At 41.6% G+C, this 12,589-nt stretch overlaps 1 protein-coding gene and 1 long non-coding RNA gene across 5 annotated transcripts in view; one reads left to right on the forward strand and one right to left on the reverse strand.

Annotated features, from left to right (window-relative positions):
• The window catches only part of LOC138819786 (uncharacterized), a 149,102-nt gene that overhangs the window by 82,876 nt on the left and 53,637 nt on the right, over positions 1-12,589 (forward strand). The window lies entirely within an intron of this gene.
• On the reverse strand, positions 5,826-6,761 carry LOC138819790 (olfactory receptor 2Y1B-like). The gene has a single exon (XM_070011324.1). The coding sequence runs from the start codon at positions 6,759-6,761 to the stop codon at positions 5,826-5,828; it is 936 nt and encodes a 311-aa protein (XP_069867425.1).

Genomic DNA, 12,589 nt, shown 5'->3' on the forward strand with positions numbered 1-12,589 from the left:
GGCCCCCAGCAGCAAGGCTGCTGAGGTTCATACTCTGGGTGGTGGTGGCAGCATGTTCCCTACAGAGCCCCAGCTCACCCTACAGAGCCCCAGAGCTTGGGTATTCTCAGACACCTCCTCACCTTAGGTAGGGCTTGGTACCTTACACATGCCCTGGGGAAGAAAGAACTGTTTACCAGTTGTGTCTCTGGAGTCTTGTGCGCCCCAATGTGGACAATTATAGTCAAGTGACTGGCTCTCCGATGATTACCTGGCAGTCTTCAGCTCTCTTTAGTTACTGTGCTCTGCCCAAACCAAACTGGTCTTTCAGTGTCCTTAGAACAGCTTCTTGGTTTCTCATGAAACTCTGCAGCCTGGGTTTCCTCACACTTCCTATTTTGACCCCTATCCTAGTAACCCTTCATCAACCAGATCAAATTCCATTCTTCTGCTCCCCCTGCTTGGAATCTTTTCTATCTCTGGACTTCTCATATCATGTTTATGCTCTCATTTATGTGTATTGTTGATCTAGCTGAATATTTATTTCCTTGATGGAGTGCTTGACTTTTTTTGGTGTCACATACAATATTTAATATGTTAGTTTTTTTGGTGGGGGGGGGGAATCTGGTCGTGGGGCCTGAACTCTGGGCCTGAGCGCTGTACTCAGCTCTTCAGCTCAAGGCTAGTGCTCTACCACTTAAGCCACAGTGCCACTTCCAGCTTTTTTCTTTTTGCTTATGTGGTGCTGAGGAATCGAACCCAGGACCTCAGGCCTGCAAGGCAAGTGCTCTACCACTGAGCCACCTTCCCAGCCCCCATATGTTAGTTTTCTGTTTTGTTTTGTTTTGGTCGGGTTGTGGGGCCTGAACTCTGGGCCTGGGCGCTGTCCCTTAACTCTTCAGCTCAAGGCTAGCGCTCTACCACTTGAGCCACAGCACCACTTCCCGCTTTTTTTTTTCTGCTTATGTGGTGCTGAGTAATCGAACCCAGGGCCTCATGCATGCATGGCAAGCACTCTACCACTGAGCCACCTTCCCAGCCCCATATGTTAGTTTTTTAATTAGGCTTTTCTACCCTGACTTGAAGGGAATCCTTATCCACAGCGTCTCAGTCTCTTGGGAAGCTGGGGTTGCAGGTTTGATGAACTTCTATACTGATTTTCCCAGTGACTGCAGTAATTCACATTTCTATGAACAGTCCCACATCCTTGCCAGCATTTGTTCTTTCTTTCTTTGGTATTCTGTCTGAGGTGACATGAAATCTTAATGTTTTGATATATCTTTTCTTTATAGCTAAAGATGATGTAGCTAAAGATAATTAACATTTCTTTCTGTATTTATGGGCTTTGGGATAATTCTTTTCTGAGCTGTCCAATTCATCTGTCCCTTGTTTAATTGGATTATTTGTTGTTGGGGAACTTAACTTGGGAGCTCTTTATATTCTGATTATTCACCTGTCAAATGAACCTCTGACAAAGATTTTTTTTCCCATTCTGTAGGCTCTCTCTACATCCTGGTAACCATTTCCTTTATGTGCTGAAGCCTTTTAAATTGAAGCAGCCTCATTTGGCAGTTCTTGCTCTGATAACCTGAGGTAATGGAGTCCTTTTTAGAAGGTTGTGGTCTGCACCTATATCTTCCAGTGTTTTCCCCATGTTATCCTATAACTTTCAAGGTTTCAGGTCTTATATTAAGATGTTTGATCAGGAGCTGGGAAGGTGGCTCAGTGGTAGAATGCTTGCCTTGCAGGCATGAGGTCCTGGGTTCGATTCCTCAGCACCACATAAGCAAAAAGAAAAAAGCCGGAAGTGGTGCTGTGGCTCAAGTGGTAGAGCACTAGCCTTGAGCTGAAGAGTTGAGGGAGAGTGCCCAGGCCCAGAGTTCAAGCCCCACGACCGGACCCAAAAAATTTTTTTAAAAATTTAAAAAATAAGATGTTTGAGCAATTTTTTTTACAGAGTGAGAGATAAGGATATAGTTTTAGTCTTCTATATATGGATATTTAGTTTCCCTAACATGACTTGCCTTCTCTCAGATGTATTTTTTTTTTTTTGTCGGTCATGGGGCTTGAACTCTGGGTCTGAGCGCTGCCCCTCAGCCCTTCAGCTCAAGGCGAGCGCTCTACCACTTGAGCCATAGCGCCACTTCTGGTTTTCTGATAGTTTATTGGAGGTAAGAGTTTCATGACATTTCCTGCCCAGGCTGGCTTTGAACCATCATCCTCAGATCTCAGCCTCCTGAATAGCTAGGATTACAGGCATGAGCCACCGGCTCCTGGCCTTCACATGTATCTTTGTACCTTTTTCAAAAATTAGATGGCTATGGTTCTATGGGTCTATTTGTGGGTATTTTCTCGTATGTTTATCTGTATTTGTTTTTATGCCAGTGCCATGCTGGCATGGTTACTTATGACTCTGTAGTATGATTTAACATTGTTTGTTTGTTTTGCATGGATTTGTGTTAGGTATTGAATGTCTTTCATGCTTCCGTGCTAATTTTAGGATTTCTTTCCCTATACCTGTGAAGAATTGCATTATAAATTTTATGGGGAATTGTACCCAATCTGTAGATTATTTTTCATAATGTAGCTATTTCTACAATATTAGTTTAGCCAACCCAATCTAATATCTTCTTCAGTCTCTCTTTTTATAAAAAAAAAAAAAGTTTTTTAGTTTTCATTATCAGTTGGTTTTCCTTTGCCTCCTTAATGTGTTCTTTGGTATATTTGAGGCTATTCTGCATTGAACTGGAATTTCATATTAATGGACTTTTTGGATATGGCAAATATTGTCTTATTTAACCTAGTATCATGCTTTAATTATGTTTTTACATAACAAGTTGATTTTACCAGAGTACCATGTAGCATCTTGTCATGTTTTTAAAAAAAAATTTTTTTTGTCAGTTGTGGGGCTTGAACTCTGGGCCTGGGCACTGTCCTTGAGTTCTTCAGCTCAAGGTAAGCACTCTACCACTTGAACCACAGCATCACTTCTGGTTTTCTGGTGGTTAATTGGAGATCAGAGTCTCATGGACTTTCCTGCCCAGGCTGATTTTGAACAGCGATCCTCAGATCTCAGCCTCCTGAATAGCTAGGATTACAGGCATGAGCCACCAGTGCCCAGCTCTTGTCATGTTTTTAAAGACCAAATAACATTCCACTGCATGTATAGACCACAGTTTGTTGTATTCATCTACTGATGAGCATCTGGATAGTTTCCACATATTCATCCTTATCATGGATAAAGCTGCTATAAACATTTGTGTATGAGTCATGTAAATATATCAATATATGTCATTGTAGAAGACTTAATCAAATATTTTAGCTAAAATAAAGATGTCAGTCACATACTTGAAAAAACTAGAACATTATACATTTTCTATACCTGATGTTCTTCGGTACAGTTAATTTAGAGGCAAGAGAAGTCTGACTGTATGTGTTTGGAGGTCACAAATTGGTTGCCTCTAAAGAGCTGTTTGGCTTACACAGAAACCAGGACCATAAATTGGAACATTACACAGCAATCTGAAAGACTATTGTCAATAGAATAGTAGAGCAAAGGGAAGAGAAAATTCTACAAAGTGGTGTCTTTATGCATGACAAGCAAGAAATGTTCTTTCTTTTTCTAGCTAATTTGAGCCACTTGAGAGGCTGAGATTGGGGTGCTTGTGGTGGAAGGGCAGCCTGAGTATACATAAAACTCCTCAGCACATAGTGGGACACTGTGTTAAATAGCTATGATCCCAGATGCATGTGAGATTGAGGTCAAGTGTATCATGGTTCTAGGCCAGCAGGGAAAACAATCGTAATACTCCCTAACAAAAGAAAACAATTTGGACCTGGTAGCATGTGCCCATTATCCCAACTATGACAGAGGGCCTGAAATAGATGGATGCCTGGGCAGAAAGTAAGATTCCATCTGAAAAACAGCCAGCTCACCTGGGTGTTAGTGGGTTATATATAGAATCCTAGTTACTCAAGAGAATGAGATCTGGCGAACTGTAGTTTGAGGCTAAGCATCAGATTGCTTCTCCAAAATGACTAGCAAAAATCAAGACTGAAGGCAAAGGGCTAGTTGAACAAACAAGTCAAGTGAACACAAGGCACTGAGTTCAAACCCAATATAGACAGACAGACAGACAGACAGACAGACAGACAGACAGACAGACAGATAGATAGATAGATAGATAGATAGATATTGGTGCAAAAAAGGCTCAATGTCAGTACCATCAAAAAAGAATAAGGGGAAAGAAAGAAGGAAGGAAGAAGAAAGAACAAGGGAGAGAGAAAGAAAGAGGGATGGAGGGAGAGAAAGAAGGGAAGGAAGGAAGCAAGCAAGGAAGGAAGGAAGGGAGGAAGGAAGCAAGGAAGGAAAGGAAGGAAGGAAGAAAGGAAGGAAGAAGGAAGGAAGGAAGGAAGGAAGGAAGGAAGGAAGGAAGGAAGGAAGGAAGGAAGGAAGGAAAAAGTTAAAAATAAATTTTCATATAAGGAACATTGGAATTGGCAGAATGGAAGTAAAAGTGAGATTGGTGGTTACTGTGCAACCTAATTGTCTATATTATCTTAAATTAGTTACTTAAATATTTTCAGACAATTCAATCATGAATAAGTAAGAAGTGTAACAAAACTAAAAATGATTCAATAAACATGAGTAGATATATCTAAAAATGTATATGCTCCATGATCTATGTCTGACCATGATCTCCTTATTTTCTCCAAGTAAACTAAACTAACTATAAAAAGGCTGGGAGGATTTGTTAGGAAATGGAAAGGCTTGGAAAAAATTATATTAAGTGAAGTAAGCCAGGCCCAAAGAAACATAGGTCCCATGGTTTCCCTTATTTGCAATATCTAGTATAGGTATGAGTCAAGCGGAAAAGATCAGATAATGTGATGTTAGGAAAACGAACCCTTAAATATGTATTTTAATGTTTTCGTTTCTTTCATGCATGTGTTTCTAACGCATTTATAAGATTATTTCTTTGTTGCTTTGTATGTCCTTCCCCCACAGTGTAACCCCCGCTTTCACTTTATTTGATGTCAGTATAACATGTGGAGGAGAGGGGGACAAACAAGTCGTTTAAGGATTCAGGTGGACCTGTTGTAACAAGGAGAATTACAAAATGTCATGTCAAAGCAAGCTTTACAATGTCGGAGTGGGGGGGGAGGGGGGTATGATTGGGTGGGGGGGAGGGGGGAGGCTGGGAAGGGAGGTGAAGGGTAAACAAAGGAGGAGGCTGCAATGCTTGGTAAGAAATGTATGCATTATCCTGCCAATGTAATTGTAACCCCTCTGTACAGTATGTTCTCAAATAAAATAAAATTTAAAAAAAAAAAAAAAGGCTGGGAGGCTATTGGAGAACTAAGAAACAGGCTTTGCCATACGGACTGATGTTGCCAAAGTCACAATAACTTAGAAAGCCAGCATTAGATTAACATCCTCTTCACTTGGGTGCATGGCTGCCTTTGTGGAAACACATTGGAAATCATTGACTTTGAATATGGTGTTGTCGAACTTACTTGTCTTCCCTCACTCTCAGCACTGCCTGGAACTCATCGCTGTGTTCCACTTGGGGCTGGAATATACCTTCTTGCCAAGCCCATTGTGTGGAAAGTGCTGATATGAATCATCTGACTCCTTTGTAAAATGATCATCGATACTTACAAAGCATCCATCCCAAGATCCCATTTTCGCCTTCCAACAAAGAAAGGCAATATATCCCTAAAGCCCCTGAAGTATTCCGAGGGCTGTTTTCTAGGAACCAATAGACTTCAAAAATAAACACAACAAAAACAAAAACACTGAGTGGGTTTCAGTCTACAAGCCATATGATAACCAATCTCTCCTCCTACCCCAAGTCTCTGTCTCTCCCCAATACCTTCCACAGAGCCCCCTTCACATCCTTGTTCCTCAGGGTATAAATCAGAGGATTGAACATAGGAGTGATTATAGTATAAAAAAGGGCAACAAACTTCCCCTTGCTCTCAGAATACTTGTGGATGGGCTGGAGGTAGGTGTAAATACCTGAGCCATAAAACAGAGAAACCACCACAAGGTGGGACCCACAAGTTCCAAAGGCCTTTCTGCGCCCAGCCACTGACTTGATCTTCAGCACTGCTCTGGCAATCTGTGCATAGGAGCCTAGGATCAGAGCTGCAGGAAAGACCAAGATGATGGTCCTAGCCACAAACATCTTGGCCTCTGTCCCTCCTGTGTCCTCACAAGCCAACTTCAGGAATATAGGCATCTCACAGAAGTAGTGATTCAGTTGATGGCCACAGATAGGCATGGCCATTGCGAGGCTGGTCTGAATCATAGAATTCACAAGGCCTACCACCCAGGAGGCAATAGCTAGTGATTGGCAGAGAACGGGGTGCATGATGGTCGTGTAGTGGAGTGGACGGCACACGGCAGCATAGCGGTCAAAGGCCATGGCCACCAGGAGCACACACTCTGTGGATGCCAGAGCAAGGAAAACGAAGAGCTGAGTCACACACCCTCCATAGCTGATGGTCCTGTGGAGTCCATGGAGGTTGATGAGAAGCTGGGGCACGGTGCTGGTGGTGTAGCAGAGATCCAGGAAGGAGAGGTGGGAGAGGAAGAAGTACATGGGTGTGCGCAGCCGAAGGTCCAGTCGGGAGAGAGCAATGATGGTGGTGTTGCCAAAGAGAGTCAGGGAGTAGAAAATAGAAATGAAGACGAAAAAAGTGAGCTCCAGTTGAGGCCAATCTGAGAAGCCCACCAGAAGGAAGCCATCACCCCAACTGCTGTTGAAACTCCCCATAGCCTTTCACCTGCACAAATAGAAGATAACTCTCATGTGAAATGTAGTACAGTTCACTGCTAGAAAACTTTGCATAGTATATGCAAGTTCCTGGGTTTGAGCTTTAGCACTGAAAAAAAATTACAAATGAGTAAGTCATACCTAACATTAAGAAAGGTTACACTTGTATTCATGGGTGTTTTCTCAACTTCTTGCTCTAGTGAATGATGTATTTGACTAAGATTACAAGCCAAGATCAATGAGACTGATATCACAAGTTTGGCCCTAAAGTTCTTTTACCTACTTCTCTCTGCTCAGTACCGATAGCTAGCCAATCCCTAGAACCTGTGGACATCAGTAACTACCATCTTCACAAAGGACTGAAATGAGTGCAGATCCTTCAGGGGGTATTTTGCAACAAATACATTCATTGTCATTGTAGGGCAAACTTCTTTGTGTAGTTTCTCTCTAGCACTGCTCACACCCTGAACGTCTTTTATATATACTTGCTCCCTCTCCAGCTGCAAACCCTTGAGTGTTAGAGAACCACAAGAAGTTTAAAAATATTAGTATTTGCTGGGCTCTGGTGGTTAATGTCTATAATCCTAGCTACTCAGAAGGTTGAGATCTGAGGATCAGGGTTTGAAACTAGCCTAGGTAGACAAATATGAGGATGCTATTTCTAGCTACCCAGCAAAAAGGCAGCAGTGGAGTTGTGACTCAATTGGTAGAGTACCAGAGCATTGAGCAAAACGCTAAGTCAGAGCATGAGGTTCTGAGTTCAAGGCTTAGTACAGGTGCCCAAACACATAACAAATATCATCCCTCAGAGCATGTAGAAGGAGCTAAAATATGTTGCTTTCATTCATAGCATGTAGATGTCAACTAACTTTTGTTGAAGGAAACATGTGATTCTTGCAAATCTCATGAAAAAACATTTCCACAAGGCACCTAAGATTTAACTACAAACATGTTTTAATAAACTATGTCAGTAGTATATGTAGAAAAAAATGTTTCTTTCCTTCAAAGTTTGATTATTCTCAAGGGGAAAATTAAGATATAAAAAGTTCATTTGAAATGTTAAAAAAAACCAATAGCCAGCAGCATTTCACCAATACTTTATATAAGCAACTGTGCCAAATCAATGCATTTGTCTTCATTAACTCTGCTTCACTGGAAGGGCGTTGCCAATGCTTCAGTCCTGCACCAGTGATTTCAGGAGAGATTTGTGTCATGATTGATGCCTCTGTGGAATAGATTAAGGTCAGGTGAACTTTATAGACTAAAGGTTAGTGCTATGTATAAACACCCAGCTCACAGAAGATGGTGTTGAATGAGCACCTTGATGGAAAGCATCTATGGTCAGACTTGTAAATGTCACCCATATCACGTCCCAAGTCATCTGTTCTCAAGACTTACTTCCCTGAGTCTCACTAAACATTGAAATAAAAACGTTACCAACTATGATGGGAATCCAGTGCTCCTACACACACTGAAGCGACAAGGAGCATGTTGCGTATGCTTGTAGCATCAGTCTGTACAGCTACTCTTGCATAGCAGTTCACTGGGTCTGCTTATTTACCACTGTATCCCCGTTGCTCAGTGTGGTACCATCGTCCTAACAGACGATGCTGAATGAAGTAATGAATTCATTTGCCATCCTGACATCTTGCCTGGTACATGTGAATGCTCAGGAATATTTGTTTTCTATGCAACAGGAATGTAGTAATATGCCTGTGCAGATTCTCATTTAGTAGCCCAAAGATTTTAAGCATCTTTGCTCTCTTTTATAGAAACATATAGATTTGTTTATTGTAGTTGCCATTGAACAGAATCTTAGAAGAATGCATATGTTCTAGAATATTAATCCAAGGGTAAGTTCAGGGGGTAGGAATGTGGCTTAGTGGTATAATACTCGCCCAGCATGCATGAGGCCCCAGGTTTGATTCTGTGCTAACCCATAAACAAACAAAGAAAAAAACTAAAAGAATAATGTCAGTAAAATGAAGGGAACAAGAGCCCTAAACTAATAAGTAGATGTCATGGAGGGTAAGATGATAAGGCAGAGGGAAATTGAACTCAGCTTTATAGCTTCAGCTGGGCAAATATAGAGTAGAGATGATTAAATTAAAAGTTTGAATTATTGGATAGTGGAAGATAAAGGAGTATTCAACATGAGAATGATATCTATTTGGTTAGTTTTACCAAGTGGAAGATCATACTGTCTAGAAATGATGATATAGACCTTTATCACATATTTTAGAAGAAAACTGTAAGGTCATTTCATCTCAGGTTTCACACCACCTCAAAAATAACCACCCAGGCAGAATCTCAAGCCTGGAACTTGCTCAGTAAAGACCCTGCCTCATTTCTTCACCCAGGGTTTTCACATCTCTATCTCCCCCATCCCTCAGCCCCTATTTTCTTCTTTAGAGGAATTTCAAAGCTTTCACTCCATCTACCTGATCAGCTAGGTTCTTTCTAATAGTCATGGGGTGGGGGGAAGGGTCATGGGCTTGAACTCTGGGCCTGAGCACTGTTCCTCAGCTCTTCAGCTCAAGGCGAGCGCTCTACCACTTGAGCCACAGCGCCACTTCAGTTTTCTGGTGGTTACTTGGAGATAAGAGTCTCATGGACCTTCCTGCCTGGGCTGGCTTTGAACCATGATCCTCAGATCTCAGCTTCCTGAGTAGCTAGGATTACAGGTGTGAGCCACCAGCTCCCAGCTTCCTAATAGTCTTTCTTATCACCCTACATCATTCATCTGGTTCTGAAAACACCCAATTCTGTGTAGACTCCATCCTGGAAATAGTACATCAACCTACTTATTCATACTTACAGTTTGTCTTATAATGGCTGACACTTGCAAGTGCACAGTGGGTGGCCTGGAGCAGCTGTTGACCAGGCCCTTAGGCAGGTAGGAAGCCTTGTTAGCAGCTCCAATCCTTCTTACTCAATGAGACTGCTCCTTAGGGATCTGGTCTCTTTTTATTGTCAGATGTGGGGCTTGATCTCAGGGCCTGGGTACTGTCCCTGACCTCTCTTGCTCAAGGCTAGCACTCTACCACTTTTAGCCACAGCGCCACTTCTAATTTTTGAATGATTAATTGGACATAAGATTCTCGTGGGGAGTTTTCTGCCCAGGTTGGCTTTGAACAGCAGTCCTGAGATCTCAACCTCCTGAGTAGCTAGGATTACAGGTGTGAGCCACCAGCGAGCGGTTGGCTGGGTTTGGTCTTTTTATGCAGAGCCTTTTGTGCAAAGAGAGTCCTAATACTAGGTGAACTCAAGGTCAAGGCTTTTTCTAGCCTTGTTCCAACAGATTTCCTTCTTTTGTCTAAACAGCACCTTTATACCGGTATATTTGCTCGTGAGTTCCTTCTTTGGAAGATATGTATTGCTCTTTCATTTCTGAGTCCTCACATTTGAATCTAGATTTTTTTTGTATCCCATTATGTGTGCTTCTGTAGCTTTCTTATGACTGTTTAGAAGATTACCTGATTCTCAGACCATAGAGACACCAAACAATCCTTCCACCCATCACCATGACAACCAAGTTCTACGGACTCAATATTCCTTCCTTTCACACTATCAGAAACCAAACACTATCCAATCGTACCCAACCAGATTTTTGGTGATCTCCAAGACTACCGTAAGCACTCAAAATGTTTTTCAGCATAATATGAAGATCTGAGTTAAGTAACTCTGGTTGACATTTGAAGACTGAATCAATAAATGGTTTAAATGCTATTCTCATACAAAATATTGTCTCCATCTAGGATGGATTGTCTCCTTTTGTCTTCTCTTCTAAGAAGCCTTCCTGGATTCATTTCAGCAAGTAGGAAGATTCCTGTATTCTTTGTCTCCTGACTATGATATCTGAATTTGCTTTGCATAATAGGACTTTGACATTTTAGGATTTGAGTTTTAGAAAGTCTTCTAAGTGAATGTCAACATTTGCACTTTATGTAAGAGTGATTATTGCCTTAGTTTATTCTTTTTTTGTTAATCTTCTCTGTATCATTCCAATTTCAGTATATGTGCTGCCGAAGCAAGTACCTAAGTTTATTCAATTGGAGAGAAAACCATAAAGGTGGTCATGTTTTGATAAGCTGTTTGCAATCTGTTGGGTAGATAGGTAGATGGGTGATCAAGAATGAGTATCAATTATAAAACAGTTTCTGCCCAAATCTAACATTTCTGTATTCTCCACTTAGGCAAATGCCAAGAGTACAAATCAGGGCTAACTTCCTAATGCATTCTTTCTTTCTTTCTGGCTTTGAAAACTTGAACCCAAGTTGTTTGTCCAGGCAGTACTCACCCAAGCCCAGGAAGAACAAAAGCATAGTCACTCCCGGTTCTATTGGCTTCAAGGCAATGCGAGACCTCTTCAAGACTGTTGACCTCTAGAGAGCGCCTGTCTTGGAGAGGTGATCATTGCTTACAGCTCTGGCCTCCAGCAGCAAGGCTGCTGAGGTTCACATCCTGAGTAGTGGTGACAGCATGTTCCCCGTGCTCACCCTACAGAGCCCCAGACAGAGCTGGGGTACGTCACCTACTCATCTTAGGTAGAGCTTGGTGCCTCGTACATGCCCTGGGGACATTGCCATAGGCTTCTTTAATGGCATGAAGAAAGAATTGTCTACCAGTTGTGTCTCTGGAGTCTTGTGCGCCCCGATGTGGACAATTATAGTCAAGTGACTGGCTCTCCGATGATTACCTGGCAGTCTTCTGCTCTCTTTAGTTACTGTGCTCTGCCCAAACCAAACCGGTCTTTCAGTGTCCTTAGAACAGCTTCTTGGTTTCTCATGAAACTCTGCAGCCTGGGCTTCCTCACGCTTCCTACTTTGACCCAGTAACCCTTCATCAACCAGATCAAATTCCATGTCCCATGCGAAGCCTACCGTGTTTTCCTCCCTGGCTCTTTCTCTTCTCCAGATGAGCATGCTCATGCTCTCATGTATATTGTTGATCCTTTTTGGAGTGCTTGATGCTTTGTTTGTGTCACATACAATATTTCATGTATTCTCCTATTTTCATCCTGAATAAGCTTCAAAGCATTATTCTTTCCCCAAGGCATTAGAAAGCACTTATTCTATATACTGGTATAAATAAATATAATCAGTAGTATAAACCTATCTGTATTCACTTAAGAATTCATAATATAATATAGATAAAATAGATTTTTGATTACAACTTTTTTTTTGGTCGTGGGACTTGAACTCTGGACCTGAGCACTGTCTCTCACCTCTTCAGCTCAAGGCTAATGCTCTACCATTTGAGGTACACAGCACCACTTCCGGTTTTCTGGTGGTTACTTGGAGATAAGAGTCTCATGGACCTTCCTGCCTGGGCTGGCTTTGAACCATGATCCTCAAACCCCAGCTTCCTGAGTAGCTAGGATTACAGGTGTGAGCCTCCAGTGCCCAGCTTGATTACAACTTTTTAAACACTTTAAGCTTTGAAGCATACTAACGGCTCACTTTCTCCATTGGTAAAATAATGTTAATGTAAATTATTTGTGGGTTAATGACACACTGCACATGATGTGCCTGGTGTGTAATTAGCGTTTATTCAGCAAGAGTTCATGGCAATCTATTACCAACATTTTCTCTGTATCTTCTTTTTGCATAAGTGCAGAAAATGTTATCTTTAGCTTAAAGACAAAGTCTATTTAGAGCCACACTGTTCTGAGACACTGTCCAGATAATAAATGCAGTGGTCTTATCTTTCACTCAGTGAACTTAAAACCATTACAGGAAATTTTAAAATACTATTACCTTCCTGGATCTTTCTTGATACAAAACGTAACTATCCTAAAATTCTAAGTACAGTAATGACAGAGAGGA

Source organism: Dipodomys merriami, unplaced genomic scaffold (assembly GCF_024711535.1).
Source record: "Dipodomys merriami isolate MVZ:Mamm:240054 unplaced genomic scaffold, mDipMer1.0.p SCAF_819, whole genome shotgun sequence".
Lineage (NCBI taxonomy): Eukaryota > Metazoa > Chordata > Mammalia > Rodentia > Heteromyidae > Dipodomys > Dipodomys merriami.